We start from the raw sequence: 24625 nt of genomic DNA, 5'->3' as shown, positions 1-24625 counted from the left end.
TGTCTCATTTTTCTACAAACAGAAACGTTTAACATCAGGATGAGTAATTACTTACAATATAAACGTGGTTCTGTAAAAACTTCTCTAAATGAGGTCTAAAAGTTCAGATTCACAGAAAATCCCTATCCTTCATTAGCACAGGAATTACGCAACAGGAAATAGTGAATATTCTCTTTTGCTAGGAAAGCCTAATTTAAATAAAATGTGATATTTAAAGGACACAGTCTGTCTCCATCACTGACGCCGTGTTCTTCATTAAACACTGCTTAAATCACTGAATTGCCCCTGATTTTAAGGATTGGAAGATGGTACTGAGGGAGGTCCAGAGACATGATAAATTTTTCAACCTTACCACTGACCACCAGCTCCCTGTTATCCAACTGCCTCTGTCTAACTAGGGCAGCCATAGTTGTGAGTCAGAAGGATTAAGTCCACGACTGCAGCTCCGACCAGAGGTTTTCACCAGCACTGATTTAGGATGGTCGCTGACATCGACCTGCCAGCAACCTTAAAAATGTATTCTGTCGTTTTTTTAACATCAAAACAAAACACACCCCTAAAAGCCAAAATGTCCTCCTACAGTAGCTCTCTCTTGATTTTTCCAAACCAAGTTTTTAGTGAAAACAGCTGCCTGATGCTGTTGAAAATTAGCATTAGAGCAGTTGGAGAGAACCATAATTGTTAAGTTGAGGACATAGACTTTACAAAAGTGGAAAAAGCCACTGTGATGTCACCCCATTGGTTTGTGGACTAGCATTTGGAAGCCATTTTGGGTTTCTGGAGCCAGAAGTGATTTCGACGGGAGGGTGGAGCTGGGGAGGAGCGAGGGGTGGATTTGACGGACAACCTAAGGACTATGCAAGGCGCCATGGTAGCGACTTGTCAATCACACGGCTGCCATGCCCTAAAGCATCCCCTGTTTTATCTTCTATTTTACTCTAAATGGTACCATCATTTATTAAATGAACATCATGCTGTATTGAAGAAGACTTGACACTTGCGATTGAGACCAAAAAATCATTATGAAATGTTTATTGAAGTAAGTGAGAAGTAGGTTCATTTTCTCATAGTCTTCTATAGAAACACTTATTTTTTCGACCAGCGGAGTCGCCCCTGCTGTAAATTAGAAAGAATGCAGCTTTTCTGCATTGACTTCACTTTTGAGGCCCGGAGGTTGCCGCTTTGTTGCGGGCTATAAAACACAAAAACGCTGCATAGAGTTAAGGGGAACTGCAGAGTACAATGACAATGATTTGTGAGAGTACAGTAGACTCTGTAGGACCAGGGTCCAATAAACTTCTGATTAGACATGAAGATTATGATTACAAAATAAGACAGTGCTCCTGAAATGTGAAAAAAGTGGAAACTTGACTATACAAATTGGTAGTGATACATTTTCTTTTCTTTCTAGTGCCTTTCCAATGTACTACCATGTTAATAACACACCTTGGCTGTAGCCAATTTTGAGTGTTTAAATTGATTCAGAAAATGACAGACCATTTGTACCAGAGATGTTACTAAATAATTTGAACAGCTTGAAATGCTACCTGTGGATTTCTAAAATCTTAATTTCCTTTTTTTTCTTATTGGCAAACTTAAATAAAGCATAAGGACTGTTTGCAGGTAATCTGATCAGCGACCAGCTAGGGCCACTGTCTAAATAAAGACAATACTAAAGGCCTTTCCACTCCCTCATTTTAGCCATTGACAGTCTGATATTTTAATAACTGAGAAAGCTCTCTCTAAAGAGAGGATTACATTTCTCTGTCCCCCTTCTGACAGAGAAATGGCATTGTATCCTTTTCATATTGACTAAGCTCTGTGAGTTCTCCATCTCCTCCTGTCCTGAAATGCATTGATCCCTTCACACGTCCAGCCAGACGCTAGTTATCTGCTTTCACTTGATCTGCTTATTTGGTTGATCTCAGATCAGCTGGTCTACACTGAATCCAGCGCTTTCCCATTTGCTATGAAAATAAATAGGTTAAGGTCCATTTGCAACGTCATGAAGCAGATAAACAGGTTGAAAGCATATTTCTGTCAGGATGTGACGAATCATCCACAGAAACGCGGACAGTCACAGCATGTCTTCTGTAAAAGGTGACAAACGCCAACGACCTCTACTCTGCAGCGTGTGTAATCAAACTGAACAATATTCAGTCAAACAGAGAGAATATCTGCCTCTGTGTACTGTTTAGATTTGCGTGCTAGGAAACTAAAAGAATTAGACAATGCAGAGAGAAAAAAATGATTTTAGTTGAATGAAATTTAATTCCCATAACAGCCAGATGTGACATGGTCATCATCACCGCAAATAATTATGATAATTAGATTGAAAGTAGAGCGGCGCAATGGACTGGCACGCACACACACACACACACATGCATGCCCACACGCACACACACACACACACACACACACACACACACACACATGCACGCAACTTGACACGTGTTCTGCAATACTACTGTTTTAAATTCTCATAACTGAGAGCTGAATAAATCAAATAATGTGATAAGACACAGACAGACCTGTAGCCAAAGTGTTGCAGGTTTAAACTATATCCCGACTGATACTGCATTATTATCATAAACTATAAACAAACAATCTTAATACAAATACCTTTGTGTGACCAAGATATATACTAAACAGAACATTTTACAGTGTCAAAATCAACTTCTCAGAGCTCTCTGGTGGACAGATGACGTGTACGTATATACTGTTTCTAAAGGCCCTTAGATCTAGTTTGGCATTTCCGCACTATAAGTTCCTGTTATGTATCTGACGACATATACAGTCAGCCTGGCTGATTTATTGGTCTAGCTCTAATTTGAATCCCTTAGCAGCTTAATACTGTCCTCTCTCTAAACAGCTACCACCAATTATCAATTACCTTTGAAACCTTTTCATTGACGATGGAAAAAGATAACACAATGCTAACTTATTTCTAATAAAGTAAAGTATCAGATCCTAACCCTTAAATCATATAAAAGATTATTCAATTTTGAGTCAAGAAGGCTAATTTTCTTTAAATATATAGAGACATTTGCTGCACAATATGCCTCCCAAGTAGAAATAGCTTTAAATTAAACTATAAGTGTGTGTCATAATGTGCTGGAGTAAAAACCTTATTTTGTCCTTGGGGATAGGACCTGTGCACACAGACTCTTTCAAAATTCTTTTTATTTTCTCTCTAAGAAAAGTGCAAAATTGTGAAATGTTTGAACTATAGACATCTAAACTTGAGTACATAAGTGATGTAGAAGAGTATTAAGTGCATCTAACAAGGGATTCAGAAATCATGTGTAAGGCATGATTTGTTATCAAGAATCTCATTGACAGAAAAGACAATATGTTTACTGTAATTGTAACTGGATTAATAGTTTCTAGCTTTCAGCTTCAGTTTCAATGAAAACCTCCTCCATTCAAAATGAAAACAAAAATGAATCAATGGCCATGAATCATTTCATGGAAGAAGCTACTGATAAGAAATAAAAGTATCTGTTTGAATGTGCATATGAAAGCAGTATGCACCTTGCTTATAAAAAAAACATTTTAAAAGCTGTTCAAAAATGCATGTGAAAATTGTAATTTAGAGCGCAACAATTGTGTTGCATCCCATTACATCACTTCATGTCACTTCCTGTCACAACTCCTTTCAGCTTTGCGAGACTTTGTAATTTTGGTGTGAGAAGGTCCATCTCTCTGGCAAATATCCAGCTCAGAACCTTTTGTCTTACTTCTATCATCTTACTGTAAACATTTGAAATGTTGTGTCAAATACAAACTGTCTCTTGAGCGAGCGATGATTACTAGCTCATTAACAGTATCACCTCTGTGCTCCCAATATGCTATTTTTCTACATCTGTTGCACTCATTATTTGTATCAACTGCACTATACCAGGCACTTTGCTCTGTCTCCATATCTATTTCTATCAACTTATATTCCAAGACTACTTTGACAGGAAACACACATTGTTCCATGGATACTGCAGAGGAGGGGCCAGATCTCCTGACCCAACTTTGACATTGTGTTGCCACTTTTTTATTCTTTCTCATGAAGATTCTCATTTAAGTTACTTATTAAGAGTAGCCTACTCTTACAAATGGTATTATGTGTGATGCAACTTTGTCATCTGATTATCATTTAAAGTTCTTTATCTAGTCAATAACACATATTCAAATGCATTTTAGCTGTTATTGTTTCTTCCTTTCTGATTTTTTTTTTGTGTGCCAAATTTTCTTACTATTTGAAACACCAGAAAACATGTATTCTTGTGAATTACAGATTGTGCCTTTGAAATAGAAGTGTTATCACCTCCCAGTCTTACAGTAATGGTCATTATGTCACATGTGCTATTACTAAAACGATTGCCAAATATCATAAAGGTATTTTATGCAACCACAATTATACAAAGGTTTATAGAAGAAATATTATTTTGATTGTCCTTCTGCTTTCTTTTACTTTTACTCTCATATTAGGGTTGTGTGTTTCTCTGTATTTATGGGGTTGAATCCTTAAGAGGCTCATATCAGAATAGGATATCACAACAAGCATTTCTCTGTTCACGGTCATGATTGATTATGTAAATTAAAATAAGTGTTTTCATTTAGGACTACTTTGTTTACATTCCATAGATCTTTCTGGTATACCAAGTTTATATGTTTTACATGTTAATTTCTGGTTATATTATAGGTCTGATAGGCGTTTTGTGTTTTCTTTCTTGCATATTTTCTTTCTTTACCACGGCTTGTTAACTTAATCTTATGTATTGTAAAAAACAAGCGCCATATGTGGAATTATTGACAGAAGGTTTACCATCAAATTAAACAATCTGAATACTTGTGGATGACAAAAAAAAAATGACATTAAAACTTTTGGAAACCAAGCTCCAGCCCAAACTGGGAGTGAGACTGTACATATTGTCTGTACTGGGCCATGCTATGTGTCTGTCTGTGCCCTCTCAGAGCTTTCATACTGTGATCAGAGGTGCACAGACTGAACTGATGACCTACTTCTTCTGCAAAAACCTTTCAATGTAATTGCATCAGATAGCTTAAATACGTAGGTTACAGAAAGTATAGACCTACAAAATGAGAGCGGTGAAATTTGTTACCGTGAGTGATGAATTGATGGCAATTACTTTTATGAGCTCTGCTGTTTCAGACATATCCGTTCTTATGCTTAACTGAATCCCACTCCAAAAACAGGGCAAATCTTAAAACTAATCTTGAGTTACATCAGCCACATTGGACAAGAAGGTGAAGGTGCCAGATGTCACCAAAAGAGAAAAATGGATCTCAAATGTGAAACCACTGCCTCACATAGCATTATGTAATGTGTCACAAAAGCCATGGGACACTCAATTTAGCACTAGAAATATACATCACCCCTGTATTATAACAGATTTTGCCACAGTGAGAGATAATTAAAGTGAATAATTTATAATTAAGTATAGTAAATACTTAAAGTAAGTATAAGCCTTTAGGGCTTAACAGGGACCATTAAAAACATTAAATATAAAATTTATATTTTGCATTATGCACTTTCTGGTAATTTTTTTTTTTTAAATATAGGCTAATGTATGTACAGGCCAATTGTTTTAAAATACAGATTGACCATGAATCCAGATGAATAATAATTAGGCTATAATTTGTTTTAATTATTATTATTTTCATTGTATTTAAGTTTTCCATCATAACTCGAAGAAAGCAAAGAAAGGCAGACGACCAAATTGTTAACAAATGATGTCGAGCATATTTACTCTTTAAGAAGTAATTCACCTTTTCTGTCCGTGTGGCCACAAAATGAATGCATGCTCAATATTAATTCCAGAAATCAAAAAAAAAAATCTTACATACTTACATATGAAACTCTGAGATTTACAGCATGATTTCCAGAGTTAAGTTCTTCGGGGTTTAGAAGAAGGAACAGCCAAACTCTCTGCGCAAAATCCATGTCTTCTTCTCAAGGTTTATTCTTCATGATGGGCTAAAACTCCAATCCAACAGGACAAAAAAAAAGTGCGTCTTATCACCACAATCCAAAGTTTAGCGAACAAAACTGATTCTAGACAAATGCCAGTCGTTTAATCACCTTGTGTTGGACATTTTCAAACCTATCACAGGTGCGACGAGAAAGTTGTCCTCTTCCCTTCCATCCTAGTGGCTCTTCTGTATTCATCCCACAGAGGAAAGGTCCCGAGCCGCCGAGCGTGGAGAGGATGCTGCGCTGTCTTCAGCAGCTGCGCAGCGGCGGGAGAGGCGCACCTCGATTTGCCCTTGAGCAAGAGCATGAGGGAGGGAGGACGCTGCTGGACCACAGCAGGAGATTACCGCTCCTACATGTCACAGTCAAATGTGACAGATATACAGAAAGAGAGCTGGCAGTTTTACCGCATCACCAAATCGCAACAACAACAAAAACCATACAGCTAGGCTATTTGCTAGAGGACACAGTGAAAGGGAAACTTGAACTTTGTTAACTCAGCGTTCTGTGCGAGAATGACTTCCAGAAATGGGCTTAAATAAAATAGACCACTTTAATTTTCCTAATCTGTATGTGGTAGGCGGCCTATAGCCTACCTTTATTGTAAACATTAGAAAGGCATAACTAAATGTCAGCAAGTTTGGGTGACGAAATGTATGCTATTGTTTTCTGAAAGTATGAACTTTGACTTTGATCACAAAATAGGGCAGGCTATTTAACGTTGCATTTACACATTTGATTTAACATGCAGTTCAGAGACAGACCGCCGTGTGCAGCAACAACTGATTTCACTGTCAACCACAGAGAGGAATTCATCAATAAAAACCAGCTGCTGTCAGCTTGATTTGGAATCAAAAACCGGTTGCACTTGAATGAACCGTAAAAGGACATGGTTTAACACAAGCTGTCAGCATTTTTATTGTGTGTTTCCAAAGGGCTGAGGGGTGGTGGTTTTGGATGACTTAGCAGTGTAGCCCACGCCTACAGTGCTGGTCTCTTAATGCGCCCTCTAGTGGCCAATAATAGACTTTATATGAATAGGTAGGCTATAGGTCTGGGAGGGAGAAGCAGAATGTGTTAGGGCTGCACAATTAATCGCAATTTTATCAAAATCGCAATATGGACTAGCGCAATAGGCCTATCCAAATCGCAATATTTGTTAAAGGCAAAATATGTGTCAAACTATTCTGACTTAAGTATTGTGGTGCTGCAGAGACGTCCCAGCCTATAAATCGTATCCTAAAGACTAAAGAAAAAAAAATTTGGTTTGGTAAGGATCCTCGCAAATAAATGTTTTTTTCAAAATTTAATATTTTTCAATGAAAATTGGAATAATGATACAACAAAGATTATTATTGTGAATCATATTGCAATATAAGTCAAAATAATCTAAATTAGATATTTTCCTATATCATGCAACCCAAGTTCTCAAAGTCAAGACTGGTTGGAAATTTTAGCAACCTGGGGAAGTTTACCTAGTTCTAGTCCTAGGCCTACACATTCTAAGGCAGATTCTTGTATTTTTAGACTCATATTTTCCCACTGGGACTCTGTATTTCTCAGCATTATTGTATATGGTGTAAAGAGGGATTACAGATAGCATTCAGATTTTCATGTTGGGAAATAAAATGGTAACACTTGATTTTGACTCATGACTTCAGTATTCCTGGATATCAATATGTAATATTTCTATTTTGACAGGAGGGCTACAATGAGGCACACGATTTTATTTATGCACAACTATGTTGTGTAGCCCATAGGCTACTCATGGTATAAAAGAGACCATATGAGAAATTATCCTCTGATATATTCTAAACTGTTCTTTAACAGATTAAAAGCCTGGTGTTTTTACCTTGTTTTACTAGATCTTAGTGCTGCATTTGACACTATTGACCATACAATCCTGTTACAGAGATTGGAACACTTAGTTGGCATTAAAGGAATCACTCTAAGCTGGTTTAAGTCCTATTTCTCTGATCAATCTCAATTTGTTAATGTTAATGATAAATCCTCCAAGTACGCTAAAGTTAGCCATGGCGTTCCTCAAGGCTCAGTGCTTGGACCAATTCTATTCTCCTTATATATGCTTCCTCTTGGTAATATTATTAGGAAACACTCAATTAACTTTTACTGTTATGCAGATGACACCCAATTATACTTGTCAATCAAACCAGACGAAACCAGTCAGCTAGCTAAACTTCAAGCGTGCATTAAAGATATAAAATCCTGGATGACCTATAATTTTCTGATGTTAAACTCTAACAAAACTGAAGTTATTGTGCTGGGCCCTAAACACCTCCGAACCTCATTATCTAAAGACATCGCTACTCTGGATGGTATTGCCCTGGCCTCCAGCACTACTGTCAGCAATCTAGGAGTTATTTTTGATCAGGATATATCCTTAACTTCATCTAAAACAAATCCAGAACAGCCTTTTTCATCTCGAACATTGCCAAAATTAGGAATATCCTGTCTCAAAAGATGCTGAAAAACTAACCACATGAAGACTATTATAATTCCCTACTGTCAGGTTGCTCAAATAAGTCCCTTAAGACTCTCCAGCTGATCCAGAATGCTGCAGCGCATGTTCTCACAAGAACTAAGAAAAGAGATCATTTCTCCTGTATTAGCTTCTCTGCATTGGCTTCCAGTAAAATCCAGGATTGAATTTAAAATCCTTCTCCTGACCTACAAAGCTCTAAATGGTCAAGCACCATCATATCTGGAAGAGCTCCTAATACCTTGTTGTCCCACTAGAGCACTGCGGTCCCAGAATGCAGAGTTACTTGTGGTACCTAGAGTCTCTAAAAGTAGAATGGGAGCCAGAGCCTTCAGTTATGAGGCTCCTCTCCTATGGAACCAGCTCCCAATCTGGGTTCGGGGGGCAGAAACTGTCACCGCATTCAAGAATGAACTTAAAACTCTCCTATTTGATAAAGCTTATAGTTAGGGAGTGAGGAGTTGCAGCGTCCGCCTAACCAGGCCCACCTGCTTCTCTTCATAGTTGTCAGATTAATAATATAACAAAAGTAGAGGGAGGCAGGCCAACACAGCCCGATCCGGCAGGGGAGAGTTCCAAGCCCGAACAGGCCACCTCTCCTTATGACCTGTCTCTCTTAGTTACGCTGCTTTAGTTCTAGACTGCCGGGGACTTCCTTCCTTTGACACACTGAGCTGCTCTCTCCTCTCCCTTTCTATTACCATTTGTGTGCATCCTGTAACAGAAATGCTTGTTACTAATCCTAGCTTCTGGGGAGTTTACTCCCCGGAGTCCTTATGTTTTTTCCCCCAGCGTATTTCCTTGGAGAACGTTGGTACCAAGATCCTGGTTGCAGCTGTCGCCGTGGTCCTGCTGCACTCCCTGCTGAGCTCTGTGGTGCCCTGCAATGTCATGCTGTGTCCTGCTGAACCCTGCTGCTTCCTGCTACGTCCATCCATGCTCTGCTGGGCCACGCTACATCCTGTAACGCCCTGCAGCGCCCTGATATGACATGAACTACTACGACTACCATTTGAAGTCACTGTTCCATTATTAATGTGACTATTATTGCCACTGTTCATCACATCCCCAACCGGCACCGTCAGACACCTCCTACCAAGAGCCTGGGTCTGTCCGAGGTTTCCTCCCAAGAGGGAGTTTTTCCTCGCCACTGTCGCACTGCTTGCTCTTGAGGGAATTACTGTAATTGTTGGGGCTTTGTAAACTATAGAGTGTGGTCTAGACCAACTCTATCTGTAAAGTGTCTCGAGATAACTCGTGTTATGATTTGATACTATAAATAAAATTGAACTGAATAAATTAAAAAAATGTAATTGCGTGTGTCTGACTTTGCTTTTCAGGGGCATAATTTAGCACTGATGGTGATAAAAGAAGCACCATGATGATGGTATTTTGTAAGATATCTGAGAGTAGGCCTATATGCTACAATGCAATGAAACATCATAGTATAGCCATTAGGGGCCCTTTTAGTTCGGGGCCCCATTCAGATGCCTACCTCTTAATGCCGTGTTAAGAAGCCTTCTTATTAACATGTCTCTGGTATCCAGGCCCTTCCTCCAGTGAAACGAGAAGACAGTGTGAAAACCACATTACCCATAAAGCTCAGGTGCATATGTTTTCTTTTTTTTGTCCGGATGTAGCATCACATGAATTGACTGTCAACATGCAAGATGGCCACGCATCACAGGCAAAATGCTGCTGGGCGGAGAAAAGTACAGGTAAATTATGATAGTTGCGTTATTGCTAAGTGTATGGTAACGGCAACATTATAGTATCTATCCTTAAAAAGTTTTTCACGGATACTTGATGGACAGCAAAACCCGCCCGCAAAAGGCAGTGTTGCTGTTATGAGTCATGACTCAAGACGACTAACCTAGCTAGCTTAGCTTACGTTAGTTGTTAGCATCTTCTGCGCACGCTGACATCTAAATGATTACATGTTTTTGTAAACAATTATCATATAAGTACGTGTTATATACATTATAACATAACTACCTAGGTCGTCAATAAACACAAATGAGTCTTGCTCTGTCTTAGCTGCATGTTTATGCTGTTACGGTGTTGACGGTAGCTGTATCTGGGCTCGGTCTAATTGCTGGGAAACTACGTGTCTCGGTGTTTCTGTCGTGCATCCCTGCCAGTGTATTAAATTGCTACCAAATCAAAGCACCCTATATAAGCACTGAATTTGTCCATTGTCATAAATGTCTCAATGGGCAGTTATTTCCCAATATATGTGTAATTTAGCTTGCCTATATGTTTCTTTAGCTCATGCATGTCCTTACGTGCAAGAGCATGAAACTCAACCGTTATCGCGTTGAAGCATCGGAATGTGCACAAGGAAGTGGGTGTGTTGTGGGAAAAGTCAGAAGTGGTCGAGATAGGAGGCTGACCTTTAGTGCTCACGTTGCTCTTTGTGTTTCAGGTGTCCTATGTCATTAGAGATGAGGTGGAGAAGTACAACCGAAATGGGGTGAATGCACTCCAGCTGGACCCTGCGCTGAACCGGCTCTTCACTGCTGGAAGAGACTCTATCATCCGGATATGGAGTGTCTACCAGCATAAAGTAGGGCTTCCTAGATTCTTAATCTATATTCTGAAATTACACTTTCAATGCGATTAGGCAGCAGTGTTGTCACATGCATATTTATTTTCATATTCTCAATAGTCGAAGTGTCTTAATTTATTTTCTCTTTCATTGTAGCAGGACCCATACATTGCCTCGATGGAGCATCACACAGACTGGGTTAATGACATAGTTCTCTGTTGCAATGGCAAAACATGTGAGTGTGATTACTAGTGGCTATTTTAATTTAGGGTTGAGGCATTGTTTAGCACTGCATTTTTATTCTACTATTCTGGCTGACTGATCTGACACATATTCACTGTCTTCTATTTTCAGTGATATCCGCCTCATCAGACACCACAGTCAAAGTATGGAACGCGCATAAAGGCTTCTGTATGTCAACGTTACGAACGCACAAGGACTATGTGAAAGCTCTGGCCTACGCTAAGGACAAGGAGCTTGTGGCATCAGCAGGTCTGGATCGGCAGATCTTTCTTTGGGATGTGAACACACTAACAGCACTCACTGCTTCCAACAACACTGTCACCAGTAAGTATTGTTTGTTTCTGTGTGACAGTTGTGCCCAATTCTGTCCAATACATACTGTACTTTTGAGTATTGTGCATTTGTACTGTTGTGTAATGGCTGATGTGTTTCTCTGGGAGATATTCCGTACTTGTGAACTCACTATAATCCATGTCCAACAGCCTCATCTCTCAGTGGGAACAAGGACTCTATCTACAGTCTGGCTATGAACCAGATGGGCACAGTCATTGTATCTGGATCCACAGAAAAGGTTTGGGTTTCCAGCAGTGTTACACATGCACACAATTAGTTCAATGAAACTAAATAAAACCCTGATTATTTCACCTGTCATGCTAACATCTTATCTGGAATTTTTATTCAATTATTAACCTGAAACTAGGTTGGAATGTACTGCACTTGCCATTTTCCCATCCTTTCTATTGAGATGTTCATAAGATGTGTATGATATATTGTGTGGACATTAATTAGTTTACCAACCGGGATTACAGGTGTTCAGTACTTTGAAACCATGTGAATTATTTAATTGAACTGTTGCCTTACTATGTTTAGTCACAGTAATCTGTTTCTAGTGTGCATGTAAATGTAGTGATAAGGTGCCCATCTTCACTCACTCCTTTTTTCTTTCTTTAGGTTCTGAGAGTTTGGGATCCTCGAACATGTGCAAAACTGATGAAGCTAAAAGGCCACACAGACAACGTCAAGTCGTTGCTGCTGAATCGAGATGGCACTCAAGTGAGTCAAGATATCTAAATTATACAGTGGTGGCAGCTGTTAAACAGAGGAACTTTAAAATCTAAACCTGCTGTCCTTCTCCACAGTGCCTGTCGGGCAGTTCAGACGGCACCATCCGCCTGTGGTCGCTCGGCCAGCAGAGGTGCATCGCCACCTACCGGGTGCACGATGAAGGGGTCTGGGCCCTGCAGGTCAATGAGGCCTTTACACATGTCTACTCTGGAGGCAGAGACAAAAAGATCTACTGCACTGACCTACGTAACCCAGACATCCGTGTGCTCATCTGTGAGGAGAAGGCTCCGGTGCTCAAAGTAAGAAGCCAGTACACTTTAATCTGGATCACATTTTCTGTTGTGCAGTAATGGTGTAATTCTGTGACCCACTACAGTATTTAATGGACAAGTTTAAAATGAAATCATTTTCTGGGATTTTTCTAACTTTTCATTTGAAAAGTTTATTATTGAGCAAAACAGGTCTTGTCTCAAATGCTGACCATTGCTTTCACCTGGTGTCTGCTTGCAGTGTAGATGTAAATACTGGGTGTAGTACTTTTTTTTTTTTTTCATTTGACCTGCGATTGGTGTTTCTATTGCATGCATATTACAGTACATTTTACTTTGCTCACTGTCTTAACCAGAAAAAAACCCTAAGAAGAATGTCACATGCATGATTTGCATGTGAACCTCAAAGCATGTTAATGCTTTTTCTTTTCTGTGCTTAGTTAGCAGTGACAGCTCTTATTTTAAGAAAGGTTGCACTATGTATGTATTTCTTAAAAAGAAGAATAATGGCTCTGTCAGTCTCAGTCATTCCCGTGCTCATAGCTAACCATTTGGAGTCATTCAACCTTTTGCTGTCTTTGTCATTTGCTCAGATGGAGCTGGACAGATCTGCTGACCCACCTCCAGCAATCTGGGTCTCCACCACCAAGTCATCCGTTAATAAATGGGTAAGCATGCGTGACACCTCTGAGATCAGTGGTCGACTGTCAGCATAACTGTGGAATACAGTGTAGCTAGACTTGTGCATGTGGCCACGCCTAATTCAGTAGTAATCCTCCTGTAATTTGTGAAAGAATTTAAACCAGCTTTGTGATGATGTGGGTGATGCACAAAAGATAATTGCATTACATTAATCGCTGCTATGGCTACAAGGGAGAGTTAGGAAGCGATTATAAAAATCCTGGACAATCTCTAATGATAATTATTTGTGTGTGCGTGTGCAGTCTCTAAAGGGAATGCACAACTTCCGGTCATCAGGGGAGTATGACAATGACTGCACTACCCCTCTGACACCACTGTGCACTCAGCCAGAACAAGTCATCAAGGGTAAACATGTTAATTTATCTACAGTCACTACGTTTACAAGCAGCCAATAACCCGTTCAAAACCGGAATATTAGCAATAACCCGGTCGCGCACGGCCATGTAAACACTGGCAAAAACACGAATATTCTCCTGTTTATTTCCTGTTATATTTCCTGTTTTTAAAAACCCAGAAAATGATCCCTGGGTTACCCCTTTTCTAACCTGAAATTTTGGTCATGTAAACGCGTATCGGCATATCCCCATCAAAAGGAACATTGATTTGTGTTCTGCGCATGTTCTATTCGCAAGGAATCTTGGTCTTTTGAGTAGAGGAACTTCTTGTATGCGCCAGAAAACCTGCTCGCAGTATACCAGAAGTAAACAAGAAGTAGAGGTAAACATGGCGAGACGCAGCACAGCACCACGCTTTTGGAGCGAGGAGGAAACCAATTTCTTCATTAGTGTGGTGAAAACCATGAATATGTCTTTTGTTGACTGCAGAAAGTACCGAGATAGTGAGATTTATAAGAAGGTGACCGAAAAGTTACGCAAAGCAGGGTTTGTCCGTACATCCAGACGCTAACCGTGCGTCGCCGTTTACATCGGGATATTGCCAATTGATTACAACTTCCATGTATACAGGAGTAACTCTCTCTGCTCACGCATGTAAACGGGTTATTCCGAATGTTTCAGAAACCCAAATAGTGACCTTAACCCGACCATAACCCAAAAATTGACAGCTTGTAAACGTAGTGTTTTCTATTTACTTCTCCTGGGCATTCCGTGAGGGTAAAAGTCTGTGTTGCGTTTGCAGGAGGTGCCAGTATCATACAGTGCCACATTCTGAATGACAAGAGACACATACTCACCAAAGATACCAACAACAATGTGGCTTTCTGGGATGTCCTGAAGGTCAGTGGCCCTAATGAGCCTCTACCCATGAAATGAATCGTTACAGATAAAAGCCTGATGAGCCTGGTGTGAACTCCTTCCTGGTGATACCTGTGGTTTGAATTGACTTTATCTATATTTTTACCTTCAGGCTTGCAAGGGTGAAGACTTGGGGAAAGTGGAGTTCGATGAAGAGATTAAAAAGCGCTTCAAAATGGTCTATGTGCCAAACTGGTTCTCTGTTGATCTGAAAACTGGAGTGAGTCACAAATCTGGCAATACAAGAGCTTCTCATCTGTCTCAGCAGTTGCGACTTTTCCCTTACCCTGGTTAGTTGTCTCATAGTTGTGTGCTCTGATTCATTTTTTTTTTTAAATAGATGCTCACTATCACATTAGATGAGAGCGACTGCTTCGCGGCCTGGGTGTCTGCAAAGGACGCTGGGTTTTCAAGCTCCGATGGATCCGACCCAAAGTGTAAGATATCTGACCTGGTTCACCCATTTATATATAAAACTGTTAAAATAATGCAGAACTGAAGCTAACTTTATATTGCAGGACTGCTAACTTAATTTTGCCCCTTCATCTCTTCAGTGAACCTGGGTGGACTGCTGCTTCAGGCTCTGTTGGAGTTCTGGCCCAGAACTCGCATCAACCCCATGGACGAGGAAGAGAACGAGGTGAACCACGGTAAGGAGGCGGCCCGACTGTCCATCCGCTGCCAAATCATTATGAAAACTGATCAACCAGACCTCTGTGTGTATTCAATGTTCCACTTGTCGTTGTGTCCACCGAGCTGCACGCCCGGCGTCATTTGCTGTCGGCGAGCGGTGGGTCTCCAAAGCCTCATTCAGTTTGACTTACAGTAGGATTGTGTTCTTGTGCCCACAGTGAATGGAGAGCAGGAGAACAGGGTCCAGAAAGGAAATGGATATTTCCAAGTGCCACCACACACGCCAGTCATCTTTGGGGAAGCCGGAGGCAGAACTCTATTTAGGTAATGTTCCACTGACATCCTTATCGGCACAGGTTAAATGTTAACTCGGAAAGCTGCAGTGTGCTCTGTAATGTCATCGTGTGTCATCCGTTTATAGTTGTCTTCAACAGAAGTGTTGATCGTTGACTACTGCACCTCTGCATTACTCCTAATGTGCTGTGTTGCAGGTTGCTATGTAGGGATTCAGGTGGAGAGACTGAATCGATGCTGCTGAACGAGACGGTTCCACAGTGGGTTATTGATATAACTGTAGATGTGAGTACAATCATGTTTCCATCTGTATTTGACTTAAAATGTAATCAAATAAAACAAAGCCATCAGGATTACAGGTTAAATAGACTATAAATAAAAATTTGGAGACTCGTGACTTTGTATGCGCGTGTGCACCATATACATGTTGGTATGTGGCTATAGCTCTTTTATTCAGAGAAGCCAACAAAATAAATTTTTGCCAGTGGGACACTGGTGGTTCCGAACTCACGGTCACTTGCAGACCGCTGATTGGTCAGAGATAATCGTCACTAGCGCGACACGGGACATCCTGCACTAACCTGCAGTTTTTAAATAGCTAAAGCTACCGTCAATAGCAAGTGTTTTTTTTTTTTTTTTTTATTCACTCGCCCCAGATTTTTTTTTAAATGGCAGCCCTGCAAACAAAGTGCAGACGTTCCTTTGGTTGCCGATGAAAGGAGTTTCACATGGCAGTGCTATGGCGATAAGCCGAGAATGCTGTGGGTACTATCTGTAGTGGGAGCCGGCCGGCTACACACTGTCTGCGTGGCGTGAGCGTGGCGTCTCTGTTGCGTGTCAGCTGCGTGGATGTTTCTATGTCTGACGCGGCGCTGCTGCTGCTAGCCTTGTCTGGACACATGTATGTTTCCCAGTGATTTACTGCACTCGAGCAGTAGTATACTTCATGTTAAACATAAATATATATACTGATTTGATTACAGCAAAGACAACGTCTGCAGTATTAACGACAAAATAGGCTACAGAATATTTCGTTTTGTATTGTATTGATATTTGAAAATCAAATTTTTTTTTTTATTAAATTACATTCATATCTGCATTTATGTCAACCTAGAGACTTTCAAACATCAAAATGTCATTTATTAATATGTATTTGTGTCTAAATGATATAAACATCTTTTCCTATTCTGTTTTGCCTGGAAAAGCTTCCAACATGCTTGCGTGTGAGACGTGCGTGTCACGAAGGCAGTGTGTAAGCTCTAACCTGTTAACATGGGAGCCGAAATAAAAACGGACACGCCACGCAGCCAGTGTGTAGCCGGCCTTAGCATGCACTACATCAGGATCCTAAAACTGGAACAACTAAATGGAATTCAGCCACCCATAATGTTATTTCCAACAGTGCTTTTACTACTAAAAATCCGAATTTAGACTTGAAAGGCTAAGTCACTCTACGATACAGCATGTGCACTAACAGTTTGCGCCTCATTATTTGATGTGACTGATTTGCATGCATTGTCTCTCCTTTTTTCTGTACTGATATTTGATTAGAGCTGATTAACGCGAAGAAGATCATCAACCTGAACGATTTCGGCAGACCACCAGCTCCTCAACCAACGATAAGCCGGGGGAGCAGGAGAAGGAGGAGGACATGGCAATGCTAGCCGAGGAGAAGATCGAACTAATGTGTCAAGACCAGGTGGGCACGACGTCTTAGCCTGTACATTCTGACATGAGTACATCTTGTGCATCCTCAAGTCATTATACATTGTATTAACATTATTATAATTTTTTTTTTTTTTTTTATCTTTCAACCAGGTGCTAGATCCCAACATGGACCTGCGAACAGTTAAACATTTTATCTGGAAGAGCGGAGGGGACTTGACGCTTCACTATAGGCAGAAGTCCACGTGAAAATCCTGATTTTTAAAACAAGAACTCTTCGTCATTTGCCAATCACCACCCACCTCTGACATGTAGTACCCTAAACCCTATTGTGTGGTCAGGAGTCACGGTATCAATGAGAATCCAGTAAAATTTGTGAGGACTCATGGTGTATCATAGGGAACCGACCAGAACAGGCCGGAGCAGCCAGGACACCTGGGAGAGAAGTGGTCCGTAGTTTCTTCTGTTTTTTTGTTGTTTTTTTTTCGGTTTGAAGAAAAGGACTCTGTTTCTCCAGCGCTCACCAATTTCTTTTCTTTTTACTTTGACTGCAGTTTGTTCTTTCCTTCTGATTGGCGTTTTATTTTGAAGCGACTGAAGTTACAGTACTTGTTTGTGTCTGAGCGTGTGTGTATATGCACATGGATGTAGTAGACTTGTTTGTTCGTTCTAGTACATTCCAGAAACGGTCCTTGTTCTACAAATACTTCACACCCGTCTCAGCAGTATCAGCAGTTTAGGAGTGCACTTGGACTCTGGGTAGTGTCAGCAGTCCCTCAAAGCAATCCTCTGTTCTTCTGTCATCTTAACTTGAACTTAACCTTAACTTAGACACAGAATTATTGCAGAGCCTGAACCTCATTGACAGAAGCGCTTGTCTTTGTCAATTATTTTAGCTGTTCTCAATGGACTGAATGTTATTTTTTTGTAAATATATGTACAACATTTTTGATTTAAGTGACTGTTTTCTTTTGGTTTTGCAGCTGTTTTTATTTTGTTGTTGTACAGTTTACTTAAAACCAACACTTACTTTTTCCAAATCCCTGGAGCACATTAATGAAGGTAATTTGACTTGATGTTAAAAATGACATTTGTTGCATTTTACTCTTTAAGAATGCTAGTAGTCGTCCAAGTCATCTTAGCAATCGGGAAATTATATATAAAGGTATATATCTTTAATAACTCATGCTTACCACTCTGCGCTTGGGTCACGAGCAGTGACTTTTATGACAGTGAGGGCTGTTCCTAATGTATATTTCATTTAGAGTTAATAGGAGTTCAATGAAACAAGAATATAACTTGAAGGGTAATCTCATTCAAGAGAATATGACTTTTCAACCACTGTGGGGAATTTACCAAACTAAAATAAAACATAATACCCATTTCTCTCTTTGTGTCACCAAGCAGAACAACAGATCTTTTCAGTGTAAATTTTCTAAAGTTAATTTTGCCATCAAAGAGTGTGTGTGTAACGCCATAGTGGGAACGCATCGAGTGAGCTCTAATTGGCCAAGAACATGATGGGTACCATAATTAGGCCATAACACTGCAATACCCCTTGTTGTAATAATTTGTGAAATATGTATATTTTAGGCATTCAAATAAATGAATTGGAATGGTTTAACATTGACAGATTTATGGGAATTATAAATGGATGTTTCTTGAGATGTAATGTGTTCAGCTGATGACTGTGAAAAACAAGGGACAATTTCTTTTTAAGTCAAGTGATATGATTGTTTAACCATCAAAGATTCACCCATTTCACATTCATCAACAAATACTGCACTCATTCCTAATAAAACGTACAATTGATAAAATATCTGCAAAAATACTATACCTTATTTTACACACTTGCACCTACTTTGACAGTGAAAAACTTTAAGAAGCCCCGTAGAAAGTTGGAAAACAATTACTCAACAGCAGCATCACTCTGACCAGACTTCTCACATACTGTATATGACATATCTATTGGCTTTAAACCTTACCTGTCTACCCACAGGCAGTACTTGTCTATTGTTGCATAGATTACAAAGTAAATATAGTGTTGAATTAAACATGGGGGACATAATTCCATCGATACAAACAGTAAAAATTGTTTTCAAACATTGCGTGGCTGAATAAATCAAATAAAAAGCCGAGTTTCGACCACAGGAATTTTTCCCCCAGAACTAGGGATCATCCGAGGAACTCTTTGCGCTCGACCTCAGGGACCAGGATCTACATTTAGATCTGTGACATTTTTCTGAGCCTTTTTACCCCCCAAAAAGTCCCTGATCAGTAGGAACTACTTTCTGAAAGTACAGGAACCTTCGGGGTAGGGTTTGCATGGATGACCATCGCTGACTGGTCAAACACACACCGCATTGCTGCTTCAACTCACTGATAAAAAGAAGAAAGTACAGAGGAGAGAGCATTTCTCTTTGTTTGATAACATTAAAAGTAAATTTAGGCTTTGCTGCCAGCGCCACACTGAACTGCATTGGCTGCAGAGACGCTGGCTACGTCTCGAGTGAGCGAAGGTGAGAGAGAGAGCAAAAGAACGGAGCTGTGAAATACAAAATATTTGCTGATTGCTTGCTTTACAGCGGTTGCTTTCTAAAGCACAAATAAATAACCATGACTCAACAGATGATCTAGTAGAGACAGGCACTTATTGTTTTATTCTCGAGGTGAGGGACTTTAAAAGACCCCAGATCCTTGTGTCGAAACCCGGCTTAAAAGATGATGTGTAAAACATATTGACCTCATCAAATTTGGGGTAAAAACCTGTACTGGACTGGTTTCACGCAGCACAAATGCACAAATATTTCCTCATACCAACACTTAAAAATCCAATACATTGGCCATAAACTACTGTAAAAATGTCCTTCTCATAATCCTATATGCAAGTTATTTTTAAAAGTTCTATTTTGGGAATCATTTGTTCTTTGAAACACGTAGACAACAGATGCAGCACTGCACCTCAAGACTATGACGACTGATATGAACTGCCAACAGTCTGGTAGCTTCAAAAACTTAGGGTAGTGGATATTAAGGTGCAGCTGAGCTTTGCTGTAGTAAATGTATGTGTTTGTCTTTGGAAGTGTTCAAGTATTTATCACATTAGTGTACTAGAAGCAAAGTCTTGTCACCCGTATAATCTAATTTTGCACCAGGCATGGAAAAATGTTGATGACATTATAACCTTGGTGTACAAATTAGCAGTAACTTTCAATTCCCACACATTTAAAACAAATAGGATGGTCCTACAGTGTCTTAGTATTTTTCTACTTATATGCTAATGCTTTACCTGGATTCTGTAGTGTAACTAAACTGATGAAGGAGCCATATGCTTTTTGTAAGACTATTAGTGTCTGTCCTGTAGTTCCTATAGTGTTTCTTTAAAAAAAAAAAGCCCCAGTGATTGTCAACTTCACTTTGCATTTTTGTACGGCCTGATACAAGCTTACTCAAGAGGCGGCTCTTCTTCTGGTTCGTTCCCATCGCTCTCGTGGCTGCAGTGGTGAGCGGGAGCCATATCTAGAGGCTCTGCAGGCTCCTCCGCTGGCCCTGCTGCATCCTCGATGGCCTGAGCAGGAGAATCGGCTGCCATTGGCTCATCGACAGCAGAGGACTGGAGGAGATCGACAGGAGACGGGCAGGGAGGGACTTCAGCTGGGACAGAGGGCTCAGCAGGAGACTCTAGGGACTCTACGGGAAGAGACAATTCACGCATAGGGGAACTCAGGCTATCGCTAGATTCACACAGAGAGCCAGGTAGGTCTGTAACCAGGTGAGATGGTTCAGCGGTTGTGACGCCTGAATCAGACAAAGTGTCAGTGGAAGCGAGAGCAGAGGTGAGGTCCATGGCTGCCTGGGAGCTCAGCTCTTGTGGCTCAGTCTGGCTGTCTGCTGACGACGAAAGTAGAACACTGTCCTCTAGCTCCTCTGTACAACAGGAAATACAAACATTCAGCCTATTTTCCTTTTGCCAAATCTGTACATTAAAGCTCCGGGGCATTTGTATGAACTGCGGCTGTCCTCACTTACCAACACCAGAGATTTCCCCGTCCTTCTCCTCGTTCATAGCCAGTGCAGTGTTGGTCATGTCGATGGACGACATGGACAGATCCAGTCTGTCCGCCAAATCTGCAGGGTCAGGGTTCACCACTGCCCCTTCAGAGTCTGAGAAACCTGGAAATACAAACACAAGACACTTTGCTGAGAAGATTTTTATGAACACAACTAGATGCAAAGGCGACAACAAATGTATCCTCATCCTCTAAAACCACTGCATAACTGAACTGACCAGGGTCCATGACCCTCCGGACGGGTGGAGGTAGAGGAGCTTCCTGGAGGGTGACCTGCTCCAGGTCTAACGCATCTTCACTTTGACTCGAAGGTGCCACCAATGGTGCCTGAAAAACAGGTAACAGGAATAAGCTCTACTGCTACAAACAACATTTTAGAGACTGAACAATGAATCACTTGACTAAAAACATAACCAATAGATACCAGTCAATAATGACTAAATGTGGATTCAGATTTACCTCCATGAATCCATGGGTAGGCAGCTCTGGGGAGGGTTTATCCTCGGGAACCAGATTGGGAGGCTTTGCCGTCGATACATCAGGATGCGCTGGGATTCGGTGCAAGTAGCCATAACCAATGCCACAACCCAAACTAAGAGCAAACATGTTTGAATGCTTCAAGACTATTCATAACAATTCATACATTTTAAAACATAGAATGCTGTATAATCTGAAAAAAAAGCCTCATTGTAATTGAATGGCCAGCTGACTTTGAGTAAACTTACAATGGTACAATGATTTATTTGAATAAACTTTATACAATAGAAAAGAACTGATCTGCATGCACCTTTCTCTATATAGCATTTAAATGGAAAGTAGTGGATGTTACTTAGAATATATAAACATATATAAAAGTCCTAAGGCAAAAAGATGAACTGATTAAAGGTGAGATGCAGTGATATTCTTCAGTAAGTCACCCTGAATAACCCGTGTATCGGTGTATGGTCACGTACCTGCCATCTCCGCCCCACGCTCCATTTGGTGTGACCACCACCTCTCTGCAGGCGTCCGTTTGTGTGTTGTACACCATCAGCTTCAGGGGCTTCCCTTCATGGGCCTCAATCAGCGAGAAGAAGTCTTCTGACTGGAAATCAGCAACTCTAAGTTAACTTTGATTCATCTTTCAAAGAGTTGTTTAAAAATCTGACAAACGTTTAGCAAATATATCAGAGCCAAATGTTAGCAGTAAAGCATTATATGAAAAGTATAGTCTTACATCTTGCAACACTTGATCTGCTCCAACAATGTAGTCACTGTGTGGCTGAAGCTCTGCCAATGCAGCAGGTGAACTGGGTTCCACATCCTACGAAAAAGCAATAGGTGTTAGCAAACTAAAGATGAAGCTTTAAAAAGGGGGTAATACGGGGAGCATAGAAGTTCAAATCAAAGTTAGGTCAGATGGTTTTGGTTTTCCTAGTTCCTGAAGAAGCTCACCAGAATGTGCCAGACATTCTCATTGGCTCCTTGGTAGCTGCAGAAGCGAACACTGGCACCTAGCAGGCCCTGTCCTCCCCACATGGTACTGGGCACCACCTCCAGCTCACGGACCCTTGTGGTTTTAGTGCTGTACACCTCCATCCTCACTGCTCTCTCCATGTTGGCTTTCAGAAGCTCCTTCAGCAGGTCATTTTCCTCATTCTGGTGAACAGTAATGGGAGGAGTCAAACGAGTAGGAGTGGGAGGTAACTCTACTTATATGTTCCCATGTGTATCTGTTTGTTTATGACCAACCTGTAGTCAATGACTGGTGACTCAACTACTTACAAAAGGACAATCAATAAACTTACAAGTCTTTTGTTGTCCAGCGACAGAATGAAGTCAAAGAAGGGCTGCAGTCCGGCCATTTCTGCAGGGGAATTCGGCTGCACCTGTCAAAACCGACAAAAGCATTTTGATAACCTGTGGCACCTTTAAATACAATTGTGCTATTAGACTATTACTTGGGAAGCTCATTTTTTAAATATTAAAATGAATTGAGTATGTTTTTTTGGAGCATTTAAATCATAGCCTCTTTGACCAAATGCACAGTAAATAGCTGCAACTAGGGATTTTTTATATTATGGATTCATTGAGATATATATATAGATTATTCAATTAATCGTTTAGTCTCCTTAAATTGCTTTTCCAAAACTCAAAAATAACAATACAATTTACAATCATATTAAACAGAGAGAAGCAGCCAGCTTGGATCACGAAAATGTTCGAAATGGCATTTTTGCTTGATCTCTCTTGATCGATTTATCAGTTAACAGACTACTCTTTTCAGCACTAATGAAATGTAAGGTTAATGATGAGGCGAGTAAAGAGATTCATCAGAGGCCAGAAAAAAATCCTTTTCTTTAATTTGCCATCACGCTGAAAACCATTTGCTCTATATTAACGCTAGTCAAACCATTAGCTACTACTGTATGCTACTAGCTAGCTATTAACCACTATGATCAAACAAATCGCGTTGGGCACTGTAATAGCTCAATGGACTGTTGGAATACTTTATTTGAGACAAGGCACTAACCTGAATTAAAGCTTATTTATTACATAATTTACGTTACACAAGTAAATAGAAGTTTATGTTGCATTGTGTCAACTTCAAATTAACAGTTGGTGATGTTAAACAGTGCCAGCTCATCACGTTTGACCGGTGGGTCTGCAGCAACTACTTAGCTAGCTAGCTAGCTAGCTGTCTGTTAGCATACAGTAACATTGCATTAAAAGCTGCTGTACAAGCTGTCCACATTCGAAAAAAGCTGAATAATTGTAGCCTTACGCCGTGCACATGGTATCCATAGGTTCCTCCTTCGGATACTTCTGAACTCTGTGATAAACCCATTTCTGTCAGGAACTTTCAAATATTAGCTGATATCAGAAAATAACAACTGTCTGAGAATTATTACGGTTGACAGTCAACGGCCATCTTGTTTGCAGTCCAAAACAATCGAACATCGCTGGTATCGACGTATCGACCGCAGACTCAAACGCACACACAGCGCACGCGCACACAGCGTTGATATTATAGCCTATTGACATTGTGCTAATGAAGCCACTACTAACAACATGAAAAAAAATGAGTATGTAACTAAGTAAATGGTGATACAAAGGACTTAAACGTGATATTTTCATATAATTTATATATAGGTTTAATCAGGGGCGTATATATTGACAGTGGTGGGGAGAGGGGAGGGGGGGAGTAGAGAAAGTCATGATTTTAACTTTTTGTGAGATAGTCAGTAGCAATCTAAAAAAATATTCAATAATTGTCTTTGGTATTTTTTCATATATAGATATGCAATGATGATTGCTGTGTAATATGTATGTTGATGTTGTCCAATGCCAAGTCTCTACTTGATATATATATCAAATATATATATATATATATATATATATATATATATATATA

At 40.2% G+C, this 24625-nt stretch overlaps 3 protein-coding genes across 7 annotated transcripts in view; 1 reads left to right on the top strand and 2 right to left on the bottom strand.

Annotated features, from left to right (window-relative positions):
* LOC120567919 (sodium channel protein type 4 subunit alpha-like) overlaps positions 1–6351 on the bottom strand; it is a 46839-nt gene extending 40488 nt beyond the window's left edge. For 4 of the 5 annotated variants that reach the window (XM_039815014.1, XM_039815017.1, XM_039815016.1 and 1 more), the window contains exons 1-2: positions 6098–6351; positions 5867–5998 (exon numbers count right to left, since the gene is read on the bottom strand). The gene's annotated coding sequence lies outside the window, so the exon portion shown is untranslated. The remainder of the gene's footprint in view (positions 1–5866; positions 5999–6097) is intronic. The other variant, XM_039815015.1, reaches the window with a different exon arrangement.
* Positions 6352–10115: 3764 nt separating this feature from the next.
* On the top strand, positions 10116–18978 carry LOC120568578 (WD repeat-containing protein 48). The gene is made up of 17 exons (XM_039816177.1): positions 10116–10207; positions 10915–11055; positions 11194–11272; positions 11392–11604; positions 11763–11851; positions 12232–12333; positions 12420–12644; positions 13208–13282; positions 13559–13661; positions 14454–14551; positions 14682–14789; positions 14910–15006; positions 15124–15219; positions 15421–15526; positions 15694–15863; positions 17065–17195; positions 17315–18978. The coding sequence occupies exons 1-17, from the start codon at positions 10160–10162 to the stop codon at positions 17408–17410; spliced, it is 1977 nt and encodes a 658-aa protein (XP_039672111.1). The 5' UTR covers positions 10116–10159; the 3' UTR covers positions 17411–18978.
* Positions 18882–24176, bottom strand: gorasp1a (golgi reassembly stacking protein 1a). Its single transcript, XM_039815777.1, has 9 exons — positions 23996–24176; positions 23019–23099; positions 22666–22869; positions 22448–22534; positions 22185–22315; positions 21691–21823; positions 21450–21558; positions 21191–21334; positions 18882–21088 (listed from the first exon to the last, which is right to left on the bottom strand). Exons 1-9 carry the CDS (start codon positions 24056–24058, stop codon positions 20607–20609), a joined length of 1434 nt encoding a protein of 477 aa, XP_039671711.1. The 5' UTR covers positions 24059–24176; the 3' UTR covers positions 18882–20606.
* Between the last annotated feature and the right edge of the window lie 449 nt (positions 24177–24625).

The sequence above is a fragment of the Perca fluviatilis genome, chromosome 11 (genome assembly GCF_010015445.1).
Source record: "Perca fluviatilis chromosome 11, GENO_Pfluv_1.0, whole genome shotgun sequence".
Classification (NCBI taxonomy): Eukaryota; Metazoa; Chordata; class Actinopteri; order Perciformes; family Percidae; genus Perca; species Perca fluviatilis.
The sequence above is the reverse complement of the archived record's forward strand: the minus strand, read 5'-3'. Positions and strand labels throughout refer to the sequence as shown.